Source organism: Lytechinus variegatus, chromosome 10, assembly GCF_018143015.1.
Source record: "Lytechinus variegatus isolate NC3 chromosome 10, Lvar_3.0, whole genome shotgun sequence".
Lineage (NCBI taxonomy): Eukaryota > Metazoa > Echinodermata > Echinoidea > Temnopleuroida > Toxopneustidae > Lytechinus > Lytechinus variegatus.
Genome location: NC_054749.1, coordinates 10,250,674 through 10,275,980, shown reverse-complemented (window position 1 = coordinate 10,275,980; position 25,307 = coordinate 10,250,674). Strand labels below are relative to the sequence as shown.

The following is a 25,307-nucleotide window of genomic DNA, read 5'->3' as shown; positions in this document are numbered from 1 at the left end:
AATATTTACAAAAAATTCAACTCGCGCTTTGCGCTCGCATTATTCAGCGAGACAAGTACGTATCATGATTAAAAAAAGATTGATTACAATGTCCTTTCTTAGGTTTGAATATAAAAAATTTTAAGCTCGCGCTACGCGCTCGCATTATTTGACCAGTGAGAGACATTTCCGTTTGATGGCACTGTCCTTATAATGTCTCTAATAGGTCAGTATACCCAGCAACTGGGCGCGCTTCGCGCGCTCACTTGGTGACTCAAAATTTTTGCTGGTGCCCACCCGTGAATGCCATGACCCACGGTACGCCACTGGATGAGACCCAAACCCAAGATCGTATATCAAAATATTACCCACACGTATATATTTTAATTCCCAGGGCTTTTTTCAAAGTGTAAACTTTTTTTGATACGCACTGTATAGATCTAGTTTTCTTTTTATCCCCTCCTCCTTTTCCCCTTTTCCTCATGTGGGGGGGGGGCTTCTGCCCCCTTGAGTCCGTAGATGAAGCCATGTACGAGGTATTTCCACCATATATAGGCCTATCTATGATTTCCACCCGTATTCCCAAATCGATTGTTTTTAAAAAATTGCTGCATAGCGCGCCCTCTTATTAGGGATCATCATCGCGATGATGATGATCGGCGCGGCGCGGCGGCCAATTTGAAAAAAAGAATAGACCCGAGGCCGAGGGAAGAGTAGGAACTTCACGAAAATTTACTTCATGGTGCAATGTCTCGAAAAAGGAAGTTTCCAACTCAAGATATAGAGGATCAAGAAAATAAAAGGTGTGTGTTTGTAGCAGTTGGATAATGATTTATTGTATTAAGTCGTATGAAATTGAATTGATAGTAAAGTCAGTGGAGCATTTGAGTTTTGACTCCAGTCCGATGGTTATATTATAACCTTGTTCATTGAATGGATGGTCCGATGTTGCTGTGGCCCACATTCTGTGTAAACCACTCATTCAATGAACAAGGTTATGTGTAAACCTAGACAGCTGGCAGCCGTCTGTTTCGAGGAGTTTTTTAACAATTTTTAAAAAAATTTTCCCCTCGTACACAGACGGCTGTCTATCGTGCAGCCACCAATGCAAAATCCCCCGTCGGGGCTTTTCAATTTTTGTCTTTAATGAATAAAAATTTTGAAAATTAACGTGACCAAAATGCAAATTTATTCCCTCTAGCTATCTAGGCTCTTGGGCCTTGGCATTAATTGCCAAAAAAAGGAGAAAAATGAAGTTAAAAGGAACAAAAACAGTGACTTACCTCGGCTGTCGCGCAAATTCACTTCCCCGTTTTATCCGATCTTAAGTACGGTACATAAACATATGGCCATTGAGTCCCCTGTACAGATCGCGCTAGAACTTCGGTCTCTGACTTTTGGTGAGTGAAGCCAACGAAGTTCAGCTGAACAACCAACATAACAGAGACCGAAGCTTTTGGTCTAGTGTAAACCATGTAAACCTACCTCGGGCGAAGTTCGTGCCGGCTCCACTCCAATTCCACTCATCCTACAAACGAGGTTATAATGTCCAATTCCACTCCTAGTTAGCCAGGAGGCTTCTAGAGAGTAAAAATCATTTACTAACGTATGGTCAGTTCCCCCATGTCTGCGCGGTCTCCCAAGTCTGCGCACCCGCATATCTGCACGATTCTAGTAAAAGAATATACGCAACGAACACAAACTTTGCACATTCAATGCATAGACAGGTATGGTGAGACTACTACATATCGACCACCTCTTTTGAAACCGACCACCTTGCGCGCGTTAAAATTATTGCGTATTACAAACGATACGCGCAGGAGAGTAGGCGCAGTGTCCATAGAAACGGTAAGAATCGATTTTACGAGAAAAAAAAGAAGCAACAAAAAGTAAATATTTAGTAGAATTAATCAAAATTGTATTGACCAGACCCAAACCCCGCTGAAAAACCAAGAAATCCGATAGGAAACGGCTTTAGAACAAGTATCCGTCGTCAATCGTCGAATCATGTGCCGGAGCTCGCAATGGAAGTAGTGAGACGATCATTTAGCATGTTGACATCACAGAACTGATTTGGAAGAGTCAAAATACTTCGCCACAGCGACAAGAATAGGCCGTAAACTTAGTGTATCGCGGGTGGTCGGTTTCAAAGATGGGTGCAAATGAGCAAATGTAAAATCGTCGCATTCGTTGTTCGTCGATATATACGCTGATTGAATCGGAGACGCCGTGAAAAACAGACCGGGGTTGGAAACGTTACCTGACAAATGGGTAAGGCTTCCTGTCTAAGTACGTTACCTGACATATGGGTAAGCGCTAAGCGTGCGGTCTATGGAGAGATCGCTCGCGTTACCCGACAATTGGGATAGATTTTCGGGCACTCAAACGTTACCTGACAATAGGGCAAGCGTGACCATTGGGTAAGCCTGACATATGGGTAAGCTCGTTGCGATCTCGATTACACTGATCGATAGAAAAACGCGATATGCCAAAGCGTGTAGCCTCTTTCCAGCCTCAACGTAAATAAATACAGAAATGATGATTAAAATGTACTTTCAGAGAGAGAAGGGGGTGGAAATTGAAATGGAAATCGAGAAGAAAGACTATAGAGAAAAGGGAATAGAAAAGGAAGATATCATATATGCCTGTAATCAGTGGCGGACATGTGGATGCACGTTCGACCCTTGCCCTAGCTGATCAGTGCTGGCTTTCCAAATTATTCGTTTGCATCGACCCTTATTCTTTTTTTCTTCTTTTTTGTTGCTTGCTTGTTACAAGTTTTTCTAAACAAAATAAAGTACCTCCCCACCCCTTGGAAAATTCTGGATCCACCCCTCCCTGTTATCTCTATTTACTTTATAGAAATTCGAATAGTAATTGATTATTAAGGAAATAATGGTGCGTACATGAGATACCAAGTGTGTCCAGATGATCAATTTTAGAAAGTCATTTGGAAAAATTTACAAGCGAAGTTTCGTCAATTTTTATTAGTACAAAATGTTAGGAAATATTGTAGAGAACAAAATAAAGATTGATTTCATAGTTTTAGTGTATAAAGACAAAATAAAGGGCTTCGAAAGTGTCTGGACACCCGACCCCCTCCCCCTCCCATCCTAGCAGGTTTCAAGATTTCATATCCAAGGATTACAAAGAATTTTTTTAAACTAATGTTCAAACAATAAGTTACATTTTTAACAACTAAAACACAAAATCGTAGAATAAACAACTCAGACACAATTATTTATATCTCAGTAAATAGAGTCAATTCACAGAGAAAAATCGGAAAACAAATAAAAAAGTTATTGAGTTTTAACGATTTGTATGATTCCGGTGAAACAGTTTTCACATGCATACTCATAAGGTGGGTTGATGTCATATCCCCACCTTTTCTTTTGTATTTTATTATAAGAAATTACTAGTAGGTTTATTCAAACCAAGAACTAAAACAATGGGATTGACAACTGATTAAATGTATTATTTATTGCCGTCATCATAATGGAGAAACATCATTTACACATGTATGAAAAAAATGAAACATTTATGATTTTATGTAATGACATGAGAAAAAGGAAAACGGGGACATCATCGGCCCACCTAAGTTGCCAAAAACATAGGCCCTGGATCCCGGGCGATGGATATCAAAAGTTACATTAGCAAAATACATATCTTCTTCATTTTATTTTCCCCATCACCCCCCCCCCCAAAAAAAAAAGAGACTGTGAAATGTGTCCCACTCAGCTTTGACGTGAAGCCTATAAAAATTTATAGGCCAGCTACATGCATACCTATATAGGCAGGTCACAATTCCACCCTTGGTGACATCTAGGTAAGCTTATACCTATTATAAGGAAACGTAAACCGACGTGAAGCCTTGCCTACAATTGCAGTTGAGCTTGTCTATAATCTATGTCTTAAATCTACGTGAATCTTACCCTTTTTTGTCAGGTATTGTTTCCCGGCATGATAAATGTAATCATATCCATTTGTCAGGTATCGTAAATCGAAGCATTACCCATTTGTCAGGAAACGTTTCAAAGCCCAGCCTGACGTATAGGTAAGCTTACCCCCCGGGCTTGCCCATTTGTCAGGAAACGTTTCAAACCCCAGCCCGACATTATAGGTATAAGCTTATCCATTTGTCAGGAAATGTAAATTGAAGTGTTTCTTATTTGTCAGGAAACTTTCAAACCCCAGCCTGACATATTATAGGTAAGCTTACCCATTTGTCAGGTAACGTAAATTGAAGTGTTTCGTATTTGTCAGGAAACTTTAAAACCCAGCCTGATATAATTGGTAAGCTTACCCATTTGTCAGGTAACGTAAATCTAAACCTTACCCATTTGTCAGGAAACGTTCCAAACCCCAGCCTTACATAATAGGTAAGCTTACCCATTTGTCAGGTAACGTAAATCGAAGCCTTATTTTGTCAGGTAACGTTTCAAAGGCCAGCCTGACATATAGGTAGCTTACCCATTTGTCAGGTAACGTAAATCTAAACCTTACCCATTTGTCAGGAAACTTTAAAACCCTGCCTGACATATAGGTAAGCTTACCCATTTGTCAGGTAACGTAAATCTAAACCTTACCCATTTGTCAGGAAACGTTCCTAACCCCAGCCTCACATATAGGTAAGCTTACCCATTTGTCAGGTAACGAAAATTGAAGTGTTTCTTATTTGTCAGGAAATATTAAAACCCAGCCTGACATATAGGTAAGCTTACCCATTTGTCAGGTAACGTAAATCTAAACCTTACCCATTTGTCAGGAAACGTTCCTTACCCCAACCTCACATATAGGTAAGCTTACCAATTTGTCAGGTAACGTAAATTGAAGTGTTTCTTATTTGTCAGGAAACTTTAAAACCCAGCCTGATATAATAGGTAAGCTTACCCATTTGTCAGGTAACGTAAATCTAAACCTTACCCATTTGTCAGGAAACGTTCCAAACCCCAGCCTTACATAATAGGTAAGCTTACCCATTTGTCAGGTAACGTAAATCGAAGCCTTATTTTGTCAGGTAACGTTTCAAACCCCAGCCTGACATATAGGTAAGCTTACCCATTTGTCAGGTAACGTAAATTGAAGTGTTTCTTATTTGTCAGGAAACTTTAAAACCCAGCCTGACATTATAGGTAAGCTTACCCATTTGTCAGGTAACGTAAATTGAAGTGTTTCTTATTTGTCAGGAAACTTTAAAACCCAGCCTGATATAATAGGTAAGCTTACCCATTTGTCAGGTAACGTAAATCTAAACCTTACCCATTTGTCAGGAAACTTTAAAACCCAGCCTGACATATAGGTAAGCTTACGCATTTGTCAGGTAACGTAAATCTAAACCTTTACTGATTTTTCAGATAACGTTTCCAATCCCACCCTGACCTATATACTGTAGGTTAGCTTAAACATTAATTTTGTCAGATATAACGTAATTATTTGTAAGTTAACGTGTAACCACAGCCTGACATAATTACAGGTGACCTCATCCATTTGTCAGATCATTTATAGGGTCCATGGTCAGAGAGAAGCCCAACCCGGCCTGACATTATATACACTCTAAACAGTTTACCAATATTGGGGGGAAAAACCCGGGAGATGCACATTTGGGGATGTTTGTTGGGCCAAATGAAACCAAATATAGTGTAAATTTACCCAACGTTTCGTTGAATTTTACCAATAAAAAAAGCACTTTTCATATTGTACACAATCTTACCCAATAAACACACATGCTCCCTTTTACACAGTATTGAGAGAAAGACCGGAGAACTTACCACCTCCGGTACCACCTAACCTTAGATTTTGTGAAAACTGTAATTTGAAATTGAACGTAGGTGAGTTCTACCTATATAGGCCTATAATGAAATATGACAATTATTAAGATTTGCGTAAAGATTTTTTTATTGAAAAAGATTAGCTCTTACAAAAATGTGTTTATCGATATGGAGTGCCAGGATGAATTTGTCGACATCATCATGACATTGGAATCTGAAGCTTTGATTCTCACGGGCTTTGATTTAACCGTTTTGTCATTTAAAACTGTTGCTATTATGGGCTTATTTTGATGCTGTGATTTCTGATGAGTCTGAAAGAAATATGGTTCCTTTTTAGGTTTGATTTTTTTGCGTTGATTTTGTATATTCACGGTTTGTTAAAGGCCTATGCTAGAGGAAATGCAGCACAAATTTTTCATCTTTGAAAGGAGAATGAAACCATTGGAACAAGATAGCTTGTGTGAAAACAGAAAAATCAAAGAAACAGATCAACAAAAGTTTGAGAAAAATCGGACAATAAATGAGAAAGTTATGAGCATTTAAATATTGCAATCACTAATGCTATGGAGATCCTCCCATTGGCAATGCGACAAGGATGTGTGATGTCACTGATGAACAACTCTCCCCATTACTTTAGTATATATTTCACTTGAATTGCCTCTTTTATCACATCTATCTAGAGATCATGTGTTCTTTCTACATGAGGGCATGTAATGCATATTTTTTTTTAAATACATCATGGATAAAGAGTTTGTATCACCATAAGAAAAAGCAAAAAGAGACATTTTGAGGGTATTTTATAGTCCACCAAAAGGAAAGTTGTTCATCAGTGACATCACACATCCTTGTCGCATTGCCAATGGGAGGATCTCCATAGCATTAGTGATTGCAATATTTAAATGCTCATAACTTTCTCATTTATTGTCCGATTTTTCTCAAACTTTCTTTATTCTTATTCTTTGATTTTTCTTTTTCTACACAAGCCTATTTGTTCCAAAGGTTTCATTCCCCTTGAATGTCTGCAAAATGATGATAAGCATTCAGTATGACTTCCCTTATTGTATATGTATGTTGTCATTCTACCATAGAGCTAAATAGCTCTATGATCGTACTCTATTTTTTTAAGTTCATCAAAGCCATTATAAATATTTTATGAGGAGAAAGTTATAACAACTGCATTTTTTTCTTTCACTTATGCTTCAAAACCCACTAGTATTCCAAATAAACCCCTATCATAAATTATATGTATATATATAGTGAAATAATGAATCCGTGCATGATAAGTTGATTTAACATTATGTGTGTCTAATGATATTGCTTTTTTGTTATTGCATACTTTGTATATTTAATATAATAGCAATACTTTATTTCTTGTTGTATATAGATGTATAGAAAGAAAGATGTAAAAAAAATGTATATGTATATATTTCCTTCAATTAATTTGAAATCCTTGGAAATTGAATTGTGCGATTATATATGTATTCTGATTTACCATTTATTTGGTATAGGCCTACTGTTATAATAATTAATATTATTTGCTTTCTTATCTTTGTATTATTGTAAAACAAAATATTCATCACAAATGAATAAAGTTTATTAATAAATTCAATTCAATTCACAATATTGGGTGAAGTTTACTGAACCTTTTTTTAGAGTGTATAGTAAGTAATGTAAATCGAAACCTTACCCATTTGTCAGGAAACGTTTTCAACCCCAGCCTGACATATAGGTAACATAAATCGAAGCTTTACCTATTTGTCAGGAAACGTTTCAAACCCCAGACTGACATATATGTAACATAAATCAAAGCCTTACCTATTTTTCAGGAAACGTTTCAAACCCCAGCCTGACATAAGGTAACATAAATCGAATCCTTACCTATTCGTCAGGAAGCGTTTCAAACCCCAGCCTGGCATAAAGGTAAGCTTACCCATTTGTCAGGTAACGTAAATCGAAGCCTTATCAGGAAACGTTTCAAACCCCAGCCTGACTTATAGGTAAGCTTACCCATTTGTCAGGTAATGTAAATCGAAGCCTTATACTTGTCATTAAACGTTCCAAACCCAAGCCTTACATATAGGTAAGCTTACCCACAGGGGAGTCGATCCATTTTTCCGATTTGGGGGGGGGGGGCAAAATCATGACTCAACGTTTCAAAGGCGTTCGATCACACAAAACAAACAAACTCACACACACACACTATATATATGCATGTATATATATATATATATATATATATATATATATATATATATATATATATATATTGACACCAAACAGTCATTTTAAGGACTATATTTTAGGAATCTATTAAGAGTAGGCCTATACATATCTCACCATGGTGATCTAATATGAGTGCCAAGCGCTTGCTGATTTTGATAGAATTATATGCTTCCATATACATATAGCACTTGTAGTAATTGTAATCATGATTGATATGCGCATCTCACTAATCAAATATTGTGAGCGCGAAGCGCGAGCTGAAAAATTAGGAAATTCAGACCTAAAGAGGGACATTTTAAGGCTTGTTTGTAGGAATTCAGGAAGACCATACGTATTTCACTAACCAAATGAAGCAAGCGTGAAGCACGAGCTGAAATTTTAGTGTATATTGTTCCCAAACATGGATTTTTTAAAGGACTATTTTTTTTTTTAAATCCACTAAGAGTACACAAATCTCACCATAGTCATCTAATGCGAGTGCCAATCGCAGTCATGATTATCATACGCATCTCACTAGTCAAATATTACAAGCGCGAAGCGCGAGCTGAAAAATTAGGAAATTCATACCTGAAGAGGGGCACGTAGACCATGCGTATTTCACTAACCAAATGATGCGAGCGCAAGCTGAAATATTTGATATTCAGATCAGGAAAAGGGACATCTTAAGGACTGATTTTAGGAAATCATGAAGAGCAGACATATCTCACTAATCCACTAATGCGAACGTAAGCACGGACGGGAAATGTTTTACATTAAGACGTTAAATGATATGTCAGCACATAAAACAAAAATAATTCGAAGTGTGAGGAAAATTATTGGTGTATATTGACTTGAAAACGGGAGGTTTTAGTACAATAGGATTATATACAGACAATGCGAGTATCAAGAACATAGGTCCTGAGCAAATTATGTTACATAAAGTGATTTTTCATTATTTATGTAATATAACATAACATAATTATAATATAACACTATGTTTCTCCCTTTTTTCTCTTTTTCCCGGGTTTTTTTTTGGGGGGCAGCTAATTGGGGGGGGGGGGTACGTGCCCCCATGATGCCCCCCCGCAGTTACGCCACTGCTTACCTATTTTCTCAGGCCAGGGTTAGCAACGTTACCTGACAAATTGGAAACACTACGATTTACGTTACCTGACAAATGGGTAAGCTTACCTATATGTAAAGCTGGGGTTTGGAATGTTTCCTGACAAATGGCTAAGGCTTCGATTAACGTTACCTGACAAATGGGTAAGCTTACCTAAATGTCAGGCTGGGGTTTGAAACGTTTCCTGACAAATGGCTAAGGCTTCGATTCACGTTACCTGACAAATGGGTAAGCTTACTTACATGTATATGTAAGGCTGCGGGGGTTTGGAACGTTTCCTGACCAATGGGTAAGCTTTCGATTTACGTTACCTGACAAATGGGTAAGATTGCCTATATTATGTCAGGCTGGGCTTTGAAACGTTTCCTGACAAATACGAAGCACTTCAATTTACGTTACGCGACAAATGGCCGGGTGAAGGTTTCGAATTACGTTACCTGACAAATGGGTTAATTATGCTTCGATTTACGTATATAAGCTAACGGTTAGCTTACGTTAGCTTATACCCATTTATTAGGTAACGTAAAGGCTGGGGTTTGAAACGTTTCCTGGCAAATGGCTAAGGCTTCGATTTACGTTACCTGACAAATGGGTAAGCTTACCCATATGTCAGGCTGGGGTTTGAAACGTTTCCTGACATATGGCTAAGGCTTCGATTTGCGTTACCTGACAAATGGGTAAGCTAACCGTTAGATTACCCATTTGTCAGGCAACGTAAATGCTTACATAAAAGTAAGGCTGGAGTTTGAAACGTTTCCTGACAAATAGGTAAAGCTTCGATTTACGTTTCCTGACAAATGGGTAAGCTTACCTATATGTCAGACCGGAGGTGGAAACGTTAGAGATTCCAACCCATATATTATAAAGATACATAATAATTTCAAAGTCTAAATAGTACTAGCATTTAAAGTAACATGCAAACTAACATTGCGACTGACAAATTTATACAGATGAATATTTACATGTATAACATAGTCATAGGGCTTGAAAAAAAACAGTATGATAGCCATTCATGAATTAAAAAAAAAACAATAGACAAATCATATCCGATTACTCAATGCAATTAATGCAGATCTATATGATATAAGACAATATACAAACCATCGATCTCAATGATACAAACCGCTGGCAGTAGGTCCTACACATGATACCCAGGTTGGAAGACATGACTGTTTATTCAAGTTCGAAAAAGCATCAATATTTCACATAAAGCTCCCAGTATCAGCATGGACAAAGACAAGAGCTTTGATCGTCATTTACGAAGAAAGATATCAAAATTAATTCTTAATTGCAATCAAAACATATTAAGCAAATGGAAACTAAAAGAAAAAAATAGAGAAAATAAAAGAAAAAGGAGAGAGAAAAAAGAATAGGCCTGAATTAAGAAAAACAATACAGAAAAGAAACAAAGAACATGGCTTTAAAAAAATGACAGAAAAGAAAAGAATGAAAAAAAAAATAATAACGATAAAAAGAAAACAGAAAAAAGGAATGGAAAAAAAATGATAGTTACAAGACAAAAGACAAAAAGGGCTCCAAATTAAAGCAGTGGCAAAAATAGGACAGGAGAAGATATGAGGTACAAAACAAAAGACAAAAAAAAGATTGACAGAAAAGAAAAACAAAAGGAGATCAAAAATGAAAAAGAAAGAGAAGGAAAAAAAGTAAATTAGAAAAAATGGTGGAGGGATCGAAAGAGGCCTCTCTCTAAACAAAAGGCTCCATATTAAAGCAGTGGCAAAAATTGTAATTTTTTGTTTGGTTGCCAACACCACAAGACAGGAAAAGATTATTAAATCAATCCATAACTTTGGCATCAGTCTGAAGCAAGACTAGCAGCCTTACCCATTTGTCACGATAGTAAGTATCGATCAGGTAACGTGATGAGACGTCGAAGTTTCCCTATTCGTAAGGTAACGTTACGAACCTGGGTGGAAAATCATGGGAATCTGATCTGCTCAATTTTCTGCACAAATGAGATGAAAACTGGGTAAAATCGATGAATATTTTCGCAGATACAATGCTTAGAAGATTAGGTGGTCGATAAGGGGTAGTTTCAACCATATTCATAAAAAAATCCGACTCAAAATGGTGGAAAAATAATGAATTCAGGGCATTTCATGTGACGGTCTCAAAATGCATCCTTTTGTCATCAAAATTCCCGAATCGTGTGCAAAGTGAATGAGTGCGCAGACATGGGGTACCATTTTTTTTTTCAATCTGAAAATGAATGCCCGAGGTTTTATCCAAGAAAATCATATATTTCTTTCAAATTTTTATGAGATATTTGGCACACTAACTCATTATGATGTAAGGAACATTATCAACTTAAAGATATTGTGAAATAAGAAGAAATTCATGTTAAATCTTAACTCAAATTGGTGCGCAGACTTGGGCCCACCATCATACATGTAAGGTTACTCTCAACGAAGCAAGGTCTTCCTTCCTATTCATTTGCGTGTACCACCAAAAAACCTGATATGCCATGTAGGCCTATGCCTGAAGGCTGAAGACCTGAATTTAAACTTTCGCCCCCGAGATTTCTAACGTTACTTTCTTTCTAAAAGATCTAGCCCTAACATGGGATACAACTTCATTTCCGAAATTTCTACGCTATGGATTTTATTTTTAAACAAGAATTCATAAAAAAATTGAGAAAAATATCATGCCCGGGCCCAGTTATCGACCACCTAATCTTCTAAGCATCGTATCTGCGAAAAATATTCATCAATTTTACCCAGTTTTCGTCTCATATGTGCAGAAAATTAAGCAGATCAGATTCCCATGTTTCGCACGGCGACTCCGATTCAATCCGCGTATATGGTATATCGACGAACAAAGAATACGATGATTTGCTCATTTGCACCCATCTTTTGAAACCGACCACCCGCGATACACTAAGTTTACGGCCGATTCTTGTCGTGGTGGCGAAGTATTTTGACTCTTCCAAATCAGTTTTATGGTTTCAACATGCTAAATGATCGTCTCACTACTTCCATTGCGAGCTCCGGCACAAAATTCGACGATTGACGACGGATATTTGTTCTAAAGCCGTTTCCTATCGGATTTCTTGGTTTTTCAGCGTGGTTAGGGTCTAGTCAATACAATTTTGATTAATTCTACTAAATTTTTACTTTTTGTTGCATCTTTTTTTCTCGTAAAATCGATTCTTACAGTTTCTATGGACACTGCGCCTACTCTCCCGCGCGTATCGTTTGTAATACGCAATAATTTTAATGCGCGCAAGGTGGTCGGTTTCAAAAGAGGTGGTCGATATGTGATAGTCTCACCATATATTTATATACTAGATCTAACCTCGTACAATGTGTGAGTGGCCCTGGCCTTAAATTCATGGAAACGAAAGTCGGAAGAGACTTACCCGATGTTTACGCTGCCATCTTGTTTTCTATTGTTCTTCCCCAACGTTATACGCAACGCAAGCATCTGTAATCGTGGGAGAAGAACAATTGCCTTGCCGGATCACTTTCACACATGAGCTGTGTGGTTGCTTGACGGGTCATTCCATGCCAATTCACCCAATGAATGTGCAATTTTGCAACCGACCGTCTCAGAATTCGTTGTAATTTGGTATACATAAAATTCACCATGGCCCAAGCACTAAACAAAGAAAATTAGTCCAATCGGTCCGTCGGTTCTCGTGCTACGGCCCGTCCTTTTCTCCTTGTTTTGACAAAAATGGGCGTGGCCTTCAACTTTCAATGGCCACTGCATTGTTACGTGTTGACCAATTTTCATGAAACTGGTACCATTTGATAGGAAATTCAGAGAGGAATCCAAAACATGCATTGAATAATGTATGGGAGCAATTTATAAGGTCATGACCTTTAACCTTAACTTTGACCTTGAGTTTGACCTCCGGACAAATAATTTTTTAACTTGATTTTCGTGTATGTTAATCACTGGTATGATATTGACAAAATATGTTAAAATCAATGATGATATTTTATTTCTTCACCTTTAAAAACTCTTCCAAAGATACCATGAAATTTCACTCTAGTCCCACACACTGATATTCATGTTAGTAAAGTGTTTACCAGTTACATGATTTCTTCCAATCTTAAGTTACAGTATGCAAGCACATGAAAAGAAATTAAGCTTAATCAGTTCACAAATAAAAGATTAAACCTTTATGCTCATGAATAGGTATCTGTTTAGGCATTTTATGATTCAGCAATATATATCATATACACATATATACATGTATATATTTTGATGATAAAAGTGAAGACTTTACTACCATGAATATATATGATATATATTGCCGAACATCAAAATGAATATATATTGATGAACATCACAATGCCTAAACAGATACCTATTCATGAACATAAAGGTTTAATCGTTTATTTGTGAACTGATTAAGCTTAATTTCTTTTCATGTGCTTGCATACTGTAACTTAAGATTGGAAGAAATCATGTAACTGGTAAACACTTTACTAACATGAATATCAGTGTGTGGGACTAGAGTGAAATTTCATGGTATCTTTGGAAGAGTTTTTAAAGGTGAAGAAATAAAATATCATCATTGATTTTAACATATTTTGTCAATATCATACCAATGATTAACATACACGAAAATCAAGTTAAAAAATTATTTGTCCGGAGGTCAAACTCAAGGTCAAAGTTAAGGTTAAAGGTCATGACCTTATAAATTGCTCCCATACATTATTCGATGCATGTTTTGGATTCCTCTCTGAATTTCCTATCAAATGGTACCAGTTTCATGAAAATTGGTCAACCCGTAACGACGCAGTGGCCATTGAAAGTTGAAGGTCACGCCCATTTTTGTCAAAACAAGGAGAAAAGGGCGGGCCGTAGCACGAGAACCGACGGACCGATTGGACTAATTTTTTGTTTTGTGCTTGGGCCATGGTGAATTTTATGTATACCAAATTACAACGAATTCTGAGACGGTCGGGTGCAACCACTGGGTGAATCCAGATGGAATGACCCTGACATTTAAAGTGAAGCAGTTGATAAACTCATGTAAAGTGAGAAGTATGGTGGCATGTTTTTACCTTTTTATTTTTTACTCGTATTGGTTATTTGAATCTTTCCCTAAGCTATGCTGCTGCTGGAAAAAAACAGACCCCTAAAAAAATAATCCACCATTTACCCCATCCCCTTTGATCTAACCCTTGCAATAGCACTATTGTTAGTCATTTGCCATCATTTTCCTCTTTTTATTGTGTAAAGGTGGATAAGGATTTTATTTTTTGTTTCTTACAGTTATTGTAATAAATTTCCTATTATTTTTCATTTTGCTAAGGTATTTCTTGGATCCGGAGGCTGTTAGTCGTCATCTGTATTGCTCCATCTGTCAAGAAGTATTTACTGAACCTCAAAGAGCCCCATGTGGCCATAGCTTCTGTAAAGAGGTGGGTTTTTTACTTACTTTTAAGGACAAGTCCACCCCAACAAAAAGTTGATTTGAATAAAAGGAGAAAAATCCAACAAAAAGTTTTTTAAAGATTTTTAAAGTTCGCTTAATTTCACTGAACAGTTACATACATGAGTAGATTGATGACATCACCCACTCACTATTTCTTTTGTATTTTATTATATGATATATAAGAAAAACAATTTTGTCCTCATTGTCATGTGAAAAAAAAATTATTCTTCCCTGAACATGTAGAATTACCATTATTTTAACAGGGTAATGTTAAAGTGTACTTTGTCCTTGCTGTCAAATCTGTAAAAATTGAAAAATTTTATAGTTCAAACAATAAAATACAATAGAGATAGTGAGTGAAGACATCATTGACTCTCATTTGCATATCACTGAGATGTGCATATATTTGTTTTGTGAAAAATAAGCCACACTTACATCTGATTTTGATGACATTTTCTGGGGTGGAATTGACCTTTAAAGGAGAATTAAACATTTTGATCAAGTACCGGTATAGCTTGTGTGAAAACAAAAAAAATCAGTGGAAGTATGATAAAAATTGAATAAATAATAAAAAAGTTGTGAGTATTTGAATGTTTAGAACACTAATGATATTACATCCTCCCATTGTCAATGCAGCCAAGATGAGAGATGGCAAACCTGTACAACTCCCCTATTTCCTTTGTACACATTTCACAAAAAACCAGATATATATTTTTTCCATGGGAGGGCTTGCGATACTATACAAATAATCAAGGTATCGGTATATGAGTGCAATGGACAGAATACTTTATGGATGTTAAAAGATGAAATGATCCATTCAATGAGGTGTAGCCTCATTGAGTAAATCATTTTAACTTTTCACCGATTGACACCGAATGAAGTACTACTCTGTCCATTTGCATGAATGAAATGAATGTTGCATGTATATACACTTAATAGATCCTTGTTATTTGACTTCACATAGTTTGGATGCAATATTACATGCAGTGTGAGCGAGGTCTGTTGATTGTCGCTAACAGTAAACTTCAACCACAAGTAGTGTAGCGCTGGTGGCCTCAGTCAGTGTGCAATGGAAAAAATTATATGGATGCAAGCTTGCACGAATGATGATATTGTAAAATAACTATTATCAATATCAAACAACTAATCCAGATGACAAGGACCTATCTTATTTATGCTAAAATACATGGTTTAGGGTATATTTCTTTCATGAACAAAGAGGAGAGTTTCTCCTGTTCTGATATCACAAAAATAGTTTGTATTGCCGATGTGAGGATCTTCTGAGCATTAGTATTCAAATGCTCATAACTTTATTGCTCGTACAACTGTTCTCAAATTTCTGTTTCCCATGCATGTTCAAAGTCTTTCATTCATTTTACCTACAGTAGGCCAAAAATCTGATGAAGTAAATTTTCATTTACAGATAAATGAAAATAGTTGCAGTATAAACTGATGTCATGATCCAGCTATGGTACGGTAACATAACACTGAAGATCACCAACACAGATAAGCACACGTGGGACAGTGCATTATTATTGTTTGAGAAAAGACCCGACAATATGATGGGATTCTCTGTTTATTTTGCTAATTTCTCAGCAAATCTACAATATCTTCCAAAATCCTTTGGCACAATTTTTTTTATATTTATACATAAAGATACTTTTGGTGGTCTTTTTTTTATTCTGAACAAACTCATTTCGAAATTGTTTCCACAATCTGCATTTTATCTTTAACCTTGATACCATTTGATGGTAAAATACATGCATAGCATGTTTCAAAATGTGGTCCAAATGGAGTAAGTATAAGGACTTTATGTCGAATTTGTTCTTTTGATCTCAACCATTAATCATTTAGATTTGGATTGATTATATATTTTTTTGTTAATCAATATACAGTTATGCACACACAGGAATTCAAATGTGTTACAAAGACTTTCTAATCAAAATGTCTGGCTAACAATGGTTTTTATAAATTGTGTTCCTTTTAATTTGGTTCCATGAAAATTAAGTTAAATGTACTTATTATATCAGGGCAGACTTTATCTGTGTATATTTTTGTCTTAAGACAGAAAAGCATAAGTGGTTATGGGTGTTACTTTTGCTTGGAAAAATACAAGATATTTGATGGAATTCCATCGATTTCCATGTATATTTTGCTAATTTCTCAGCAATTACACATTTTCTTTCAGAGCCATTTGGCACATATTATTCATTGTACAAACACTTATTTGGTCATGAAACCAAATGACCATTTTCATAAAAACCAATATTGTTAGCCAGTTGTTTTGATTAGAAAGTCCTTGTAACCCATTTCAATCTGTGCATTAAATAGCCATACTTAATATCATATTACCCCCTTCCTGCCTTTATCTTAATTTCTCTTATCTTTGTTTGCTGATTTGTAAAATGTTTACATATCATGTAATCTTTGTGTATATATGTATCATATGACATTCCAAGACATTTTATGTGAACAAATTGAATTTCCATTTGTACCCGATTACAACTGGACAATAAAAATATCTGAATTTTATTGGATTCTTATCAAACTCATTATGAGATTGTACCACAACTGGTATTTCTCTTTAAATGAAACTATGAAAATGCATCTTAAAGGACAAGTCCACCCCAACAAAAACTTGACTTGAATAAAAAGAGAAAAATTCAACAAGCATAGCACTGAAAATTTCATCAAAATCGGATGTAAAATGAGAAAGTTATGGCATTTTAAAGTCGCTTCATTTCACAAAACAGTTATACATGTATGCACATCTCGGTCGGTATGCAAATGAGGGAACTGATGACATCCCTCACTCACTATTTCTTTTGTATTTTATTAAATGAAATATCAAATATTTTGATTTTCTCGTCATTTAATTGTCATGTGAAATTAAGTTTCATTCCTCCCTGAACCCGTGGAATTCCAGTATTTTAACATATTGTGCTTCAGGCAAGGAGGTCCTAATCATCAAATTCGTAAAAATTGAAATATTGTATAAATCAAATAATAAAATACAAAAGAAATAGTGAGTGAGTGACATCATCGACTCTCTCATTTGGATGTAACTGGCTTGTTCATATAACTATTTTGTTAAAAATAAGCGATACTTTGAAATGTCAAAACTTTCTTATTTTACATCCGATTTTGATGAAATTTTCAGCATTGTGCTCATCTGATTTTTCTCTATTGATTCAAATCAACATTTTTCTGAGGTGTACTTGACCTTTAAAAAAAAAATTATCGGTATCCTAATGATTTGTTTTGGCTATCTATGGTGTCTAATTGAAACTACCACCACCACTTGTGTTAATTCATTATGATATTGTCCATTACAAGTCTTAAATTACAAATATGGTACTCCTCTTTCTACTATTTACACTTTAACATTTTACGCAAATGTTCTGTTTCAGTGTATTTTCACCTGGTTGAAGCACAAGAAGAACTGCCCTGAAGATAGGTAAGGGATTTCTTATTAACCAAACCGGCCTTTTTCTCCAAATTCCTATATGTTATTTCCTGCAAAATACTTTGAAGTGCCCATTTTTTTGTTCCTTTGAATAGTCACACATCATCTCTTCATATACTCAAATTATGAACTTATATTTTTCATTTAAAATAAACCCATTCTGCTTGATATAATCCCTGCTCTGGCTCCACTTTGATAAAAAGACCCTAGAGTGATTTCTGTCATCAATGAGGTCAGCCCGCTATGTTGTTAAGATGCACTTTAAAAGTGCATCTTAAGACCTATTTCTTCAACCTGTTTTAAAGTAATTAGTTTTGTATACATGTAAAGTACACTCTAAATCTTGTTTTCTCATCACTCACTAGTCTGACTAGCTTCCTATGGGAGCTGGTGCCCTTATATGCTAGAGCTCCAGTGAGTTCTGAGCTGACCGGGCTTGCCCCTTAAATTGTCAGAGCAGCAGGTAGGAGGGCACCAGCCCTCACCAGGATCTAGCTAGGTGGATGATACAAAACTCTTTTTATTTCAAATTATGTACTCAGTTGTATTTGTTAAGATCTCTTTTTTATTTGTTTATATTTGTTGTTGTTTATCTGTTGCTGGGCTACCACCATGAGTGTCTCTGGACGGTGTGCGCTTAACAAGATATCACAATTATTGTCATTATTATTATGTCAATTCTTGTCAATCTTTTTTGCAGACGTCCCTTGAAACGTTCCGACTTGCATTATGACTTTATTGTCGCCAATGTGATCGGGGATCACACTGTGGCATGCCCCTTTCGTCGGAAGGGCTGTGAGTACTTGGGCAAGCTGGATACAATCTCCCTGCATCGCAAATCCTGCGCTTTCAACCCCGGCAACCTCCCAGGGTTTCTTCACAAGGAGAAGAACATCCTCAGTGAAAGACAGCTCACTTCTCAAGGTACTTCTTTCATTCATTCACTAATTATTAAATTCATTCACTTGATTATTCATCCATTCATTCACTCATCCATTCACTCATTCATTCATGCATTCATTCATTCATTTATACCAATCAACCAACCCAATCCAACCAGGGTTGTAATAGAAAACGTTTTTATTAAAAAAAAACAACAACGGTTTTTATTGTTTTAAAACGTTTTAGATAATTTTTTAACATTTTTTTTCCAACAAATGATGCAATTTTTCATAAATAAATTAAATTATACAGTCTGATTTAAGATCTTGATGTTATAAATACATTTTTGGAGTAAGTAAGAGAAGGCTACAATTTTTGTTACTGAATTTCCAACAGAAAAGGTCATATTTCCCGAAAAAATTAATAAATCATGGAAATTGAATGCCAAAAACAAACCACACTAAAGTTTACATTTTATTAGTTTACCGTATTCCTCATACATGTACATATACATGTAGTCTGGGCCTCCGGGGTATTTTGGGTCTTGGGGAGGGGGGGGGTTGAAAAGAGTTTGCACAATGGAAGAAAATGACATACTGCAATCTATGGTGTTTCAAAGCATAATTTCATAAAATCAAGAAATGCTTTATTTCATTTTGATTTGAATCAATTATGCCACTTTTAATTAAATCTGTAAATATAAGCCCTTTGAACTGCCTAATTTTTCAATTGAGGAATTTAGGGTATATAAGAAAAAAAATTAGTTCAAAAAGTTTTTTGCTTCTTTTTTTTGGGGGGGGGTTTTGAATGGAAATTATTGGCAATGATTTTAATTAACAAAAAGTACAAATAATGATGCAGATTTTGACTTTAAACATGAATCATGTTTTTTTAGCAATTCGGGGTCTGACATGCACTTGTGTAATATTATAACCGTGTACCCTGCATGCATCCCAAAATAGTCTTGAATGATATGGCGTGACTCTGTCATGTTCATAGATTTATCATATAAATTTTCGAGGGAGCCATTGAGGTCCCCTGGGATTTTCAGGGTTAAGGTTTGCTAGCTGATTATCTTATATTGTTTAAAGTACTTTTCTTCATCTTTACAAAGCGCAAAGTTTCACCTGCTTTTGTGTGTACCTCAAGAGTACGATGTCAGTTTTACAATCTATTAATCGTTGCTTTCCCGCACAAAGGCCATAAGCGCACACTGCACGTCGCCTTCCTGCAGAAAGGCTGTTAGCGTGCATTTAACAGTGTGCGTGCTAACAGCCTTTTGTGCGGGAAGGCGGCATGCAGTCCGGGCTAAGGGCCCTTATGCAGGAAGGCGGCGGTTTGTAAAACATTATGCATGTGCGGCGGTTCCATTTCATTCAAGTATTACTATGTATTTGAGCTTATTTTAAATAGTGTTTCTTTCCCTGTCCATAAAGTGAGCACAACACTCAGATATGTTTGTGAAATGAGAATATTCTTTATTATTACCTGAATGAGGCATTTTGGAGACACGATATAAACGCGTACTTTGTCTGTCTAACTGATTAACTCAACATAAACTACGTCACAATGGCTCGGTCAGCGATCAGCTGAATGACGAGTGACCATAATATTCGTACACCCCTCCTCCCCGAAAAGAGTAATTTTCCTACTGCACCTACGTACAATAATTAGCGGTCCATAATATCCGTTTTCCGAGCTCATCAATCCCCAGCGCATTTGTGGATGCGTATAAAGAGATACGCTTCATAAGTATCCGCGCACCAACAATATACGTCATAATAAAGACAACGCTGGATCCGAGCGCTTGTAAGTACGTCATAATGGTAAAGTGCAGAGCCTAGACTGATATTAACATGACACAATAGAACTCTATTTTTAAAAGAAAAAATCCACATTATCATGATTTTTGCTCTAGATATCTGATTTGGATGATAATAAAAATATTGACTAGCTCTTCTTTCAGCTTGCCACTGCCATTAACAGTTTGTTGTTGCAAGCTTGTAAATAGACATACATGTACATGTAGGTGCATATTTACCAGCCTTTGTGGAAACATTTTCAGCACTATTTGTGGAGATCATAAAAAGGAACAATTTAGTTATATAATCTATCAATATGTTAATTTAATGTACCAGAAAGAGTTGAACAGATAATAATAATATTGACTGGCGTTACTTTCGGGAAATACCAAAAATATTTCCCTCACTAGACCCATATTGCCCTCGTCTTCGACTCGGGGCAATATGAGACTAGTTTGGGAAATATATTTGGTATCTCCCTCAAGGCCAGTCAATATTATATGAATATGGATTGATGTACACAATTGAACAGGGAGGAAAGGAACATGACAAAGCAATGGAGAAAGGGGAAAGAGAAAAGGAGTGTTGTGGAGAAAGAGTTTTAATTAGTTAGAAGAAAATAGTAAACCACTTCAGAAATAAAAGTATGAAAAAAAACATTCATCTAAAATCACATCCATCCAAATTTACAACACATAAGCCTATGCAGTGTTTCAAAACACGTTTTTTGTCTCGCCCACCAGAGGTGAAAGCGAGACTTAGGGATCCAAATGTGGTCCGTCGTCCGTCCGTCACAAACTTGTAATGACACATAACTCCACAACCGTAAGTCGCTTTTCAACCAAACTTGGATGGTAGATGGAGTTAGGGGACCTGCATCATATGCTGCAGTCGGAGGTCACATGGTAAGGTCAAAGGTCATTTTCAGGTCAACGTTAAAGTTTACATGCAAGACTCTCTTATGACACCTAACTCCGCAACCGTAAGTCACTTTTCAACCAAACTTGGATGGTAGATGGACTTAGGGGACCTGCATCATATGCTGCTGTCGGAGGTCAAATGGTTAGGTCAAAGGTCATTTTGAGGTCAACGTTAAAGTTTACATGCAAGTCTCTCTTATGACACCTAACTCCGCAAAAGTAAGTTACTTTTAAACAAAACTTGGATGGTAGATGTACTTAGGTGACCTGCATGTTATGCTGCATTTGGAGGTCACATGGTAAGGTCAAAGGTCATTTTCAGGTCAATATTAAAGTTTGCGTGCAAGGATCTTATGACAAGTGTTATTCCATCCCAGTCATTTCAGAATGAAGTTTCGATATATTTCTCTTGCGTGCACTCGCAAATCACGATATTTCTGGTTATTTTCATAAGTGGACGAGACACAAAATTGCTCTTACCTTGTTTTGTAAAAAAAAGGGTGTTTTTGAATGTGTTCTAAAACATGTTTTAAAACACACTGTTTAACACGTGCCAACCCTGAACCCAACCCAAACCCAACCAAACCATGGTTGGCTTTTTTTATCCCAGCATTTATTTTTTATGCTCAGAAAACATTCCTCACCACTAAAGCCTGTTTAGGAATAGTGACAAATTATGTATTTGGGGTATTTACCAAAGCTAAAAACAGGCTTTAACACAACTTGCATTCTTTTGTTCAAATTTCTCGAGGACCTCAAGCCTGGAAATGCACTTCTTCAAGCATAATCAATCATTCTTACTTTTCTAATCCCTCTTCATGCTCTTTCGAATTGGAAGGTAGTGGATCCTCATTTTCTGAGAACATTCCGTCACCCTTGGTCCCAGACAATGACAAGCTACCAACACCTGCCAAGCCTTCCTTGAAGATGAGACTCTTCTGCAAAGGTGGTGGCCAGCGAGATCTGCTCTACTCCATGTTTGAAGACGGCACTTCATCGACGTCCTCCGACTCATCACCATCTACATCGTCGTCGTCATCATCATCATCGACAATGGCAGCTAAAGCAACAGTCTCAAGAACCAGAAGGAAAGCTTTTGATCGTGATATCATTATTCTTGATTCTCCATAAATCCAGGTTTGTATTTTTGAACTCATCATTCTTCCACTGTCCAGCGCCTACTCACCTGTTAAGAAAGTCTATGGGAGTTGAAACAAGCAATAGTTTTACTACAAACTCTTTGGGAGATGTTAGGAACTTAGAAACCCATTCAGTTGTTATAGGCTTGTGCAAAAGAAGTTTGGTGGGGATCATCCAATACTTATTTAAATTCATTATTGATTTGGCTCTTCAGACACATTCATACATGTATGCTGTAAGTTACAAATCAATTTCAGTAGATTAAATTACATGTAGATCATCATATAATTTATGCATTTCTTAGAAGTCTACTCCGCATTAATTGGAAGCCAGGGAAGAGGAGAACAAACTTTAAATTACTGTAAACCTGTTGGTCCTTGCTGGTATGGCTACATGGGAGTGATTTTTTACCAGATTGCTAAGAAAGCATGAATGCTTGTAAACAAGCAACCAGAGGACCAATGGCTTAAGGTTCTCTCCAAGGGACCTGGTGATAAAGATTGTTTTTATACCTGATTACTGAATGCTTGTAAGCAAGCAACCAGAGGACCGATGGCTTAAGGTCCTCTCCGAGGGACCTGATAATAAGGATTTTTTTTATACCTGATTACTGATTGCTTGTAAACAAGCAACCAGAGGACCAATTGCTTAAGGTACTCTCCGAGGGACCTGGTAATAAAGATTTTTTTTTATACCTGATTACTGAATGCTTGTAATCAAGCAACCAGAGGACCGATGGCTTAAGGTCCTCTCCGAGGGACCTGGTAATAAGGATTTTTTTTATACCTGATTTCTAAAAAAGCCTTGAGCTGTTCTCAAAATATTTTAATTTGAGTTGTGAGATTTAACAAATCCCACCAAATATATGTGGTTGTTTCGAGGGTCGTTCCTTTTGTTCAACACTACCGTACTCCCTCATTATAGGGACAGTGATTTTGAGTTTTAAAAACATGTGTTTGCCATTTTCTAGTAATCTTTTTACTCTGTTTCAAACTCAATCTTATGTTGAAATTTCATTTTTTTCACAGAAAATGTACAAAGCAAAAACGTGAATTCTATTTTGCATAGTTCAGTCAATAAATTTTCTCATTCCATACTACCTATACATGTATCAAATTTCTACAGAGCTCTATTGCTGACTTCAAAGTTACCAGGTAACTGGGATGGCAACGTCACATCATTCTAGAGATGACTAATGATGGTAGATGGGTTCACCAGCGATTAAGAAGAAGTTGTGACAGATGACGAAGATTACTTGGACAAAGATCACTCTCCTGCTTATCTGCTTGATGTCTTCCAAGAGATTTCAACTTCCAATATTGGAATCAAGACCTTCATTTCAGGGCTGATATTCAATTTGATACTTAAGCCAGAATTGAGTATTTTGCTGGATTCTTTGGTATTCAATTGCATTTTTTTTGCTGAGTATTTTGCTTGAATCTAAGTCAGCTGCCTACTAGGCTCAAGTCTGGCTTGCATGCAGTTTACAAATGTGATCCGCGCAGTCATACGTTCTGCGCAAAGATGAGTAAATACATTGCACATTATTTGGCTCAAACTTTATGACATCATAATGGTTGTTGATAACTTTTTTGAATTTCCATATTTGATGGAAAATGTGATTAGTTAGAAAAAAAATTGATCACTGTCAGATTGTGTAGCAGGCTTACCATCAGAGATCAAGATTAGGACATTGTTTCATAACAATGGATTGTGGATGTGAATTTTACAATTGATTGCCTATACCATGATGCATGATCATTTGTAAATATCAGCCAAATGATCAATCGCTAAGTTTCTTGTAAACTAGTATGGAGCCGTTATGGCTCGAATACACAATGGTGGTTTCAATTGTACCACGGTTCAAATCTTTGGAGATTTCTCTTACTATCGCGCTTGAATTTAGCACCCTTTGCCAAAAGTGTGCATTTGGAATGGACCTTGTGCATGTGACATATCTTAACGCCCTCTCTCAGAGGATGTAGGAGTACACATAAACAGAGTTGTCAGAGATGCGCCAGCTGCTGATCACCAATGCATGCAAGGCAATGGCATAGCCCTGTCTAGGCCGGGGGCCTCGAAGGCCCCCCCCCCCTCAAAAAACCGCGCAATATTTTTGCTGCGTGAATTTTTTGACCGTGCTGCTCGCTGACTTTTTTCTTTCAAGTCTTTCACAAGTTTTGAGACCAATTTTGCGTCACCCGGGTACGTGGTTCTGAAATTAGGCAACAATATGTAAGTGCATATCAGACCAAAAATTGCTCAAAAACGTGATTTTGTCTACAAAGTCCTTGCAAATTGTGTTTTCAACCCAAAATCATAAATGTATGATTATTTTTAGTTTTACTGGTATAAATGTATTTATTTTATGCTTTTTATGATCTCAGAAGAGTCCCCAACAAATTTCATTGAAAAGAACAATGATAAACAAAAGGTTAAACAAACAAAGAAATACATAAGAAATTGCAGAAAACAATATAATACATAAAAAATTGATTTGATATCCAATTTTGTTCATGTACACTTGCTAAGAACACCATAAAGAGTTTTAATACCAAAAATTAGATAATTTGGAGCTTTATTTAGGGAGTATGATTTCGCATATATTTGCA

General features: G+C 36.4%; 1 protein-coding gene across 2 annotated transcripts; it reads left to right on the top strand.

The window, feature by feature from the left end:
* Positions 1-647: 647 nt before the first annotated feature.
* Positions 648-24,789, top strand: LOC121422769 (E3 ubiquitin-protein ligase LNX-like). 2 transcript variants are annotated; one of them, XM_041617950.1, is made up of 6 exons: positions 648-782; positions 14,363-14,471; positions 17,896-17,942; positions 18,652-18,875; positions 22,391-22,692; positions 23,821-24,789. In XM_041617950.1, the coding sequence occupies exons 1-5, from the start codon at positions 727-729 to the stop codon at positions 22,684-22,686; spliced, it is 732 nt and encodes a 243-aa protein (XP_041473884.1). In that variant the 5' UTR covers positions 648-726; the 3' UTR covers positions 22,687-22,692; positions 23,821-24,789. The 2 variants fall into 2 exon arrangements, with proteins under 2 accessions (XP_041473884.1, XP_041473885.1); XM_041617951.1 differs by having other exon boundaries at positions 649-782; positions 22,394-22,692.
* Positions 24,790-25,307: the final 518 nt, after the last annotated feature.

Bases quoted from the DNA above. Each gene is read 5' to 3' on its own strand.
- LOC121422769 (XM_041617950.1), top strand. From the start codon at position 727: ATGTCTCGAAAAAGGAAGTTTCCAACTCAAGATATAGAGGATCAAGAA. The intron at 17,943-18,651 runs GTAAGGGATTTC...TCTTTTTTGCAG, and splicing joins AAGAACTGCCCTGAAGATAG to ACGTCCCTTGAAACGTTCCG. The intron at 18,876-22,390 runs GTACTTCTTTCA...CTTTCGAATTGG, and splicing joins AAGACAGCTCACTTCTCAAG to AAGGTAGTGGATCCTCATTT.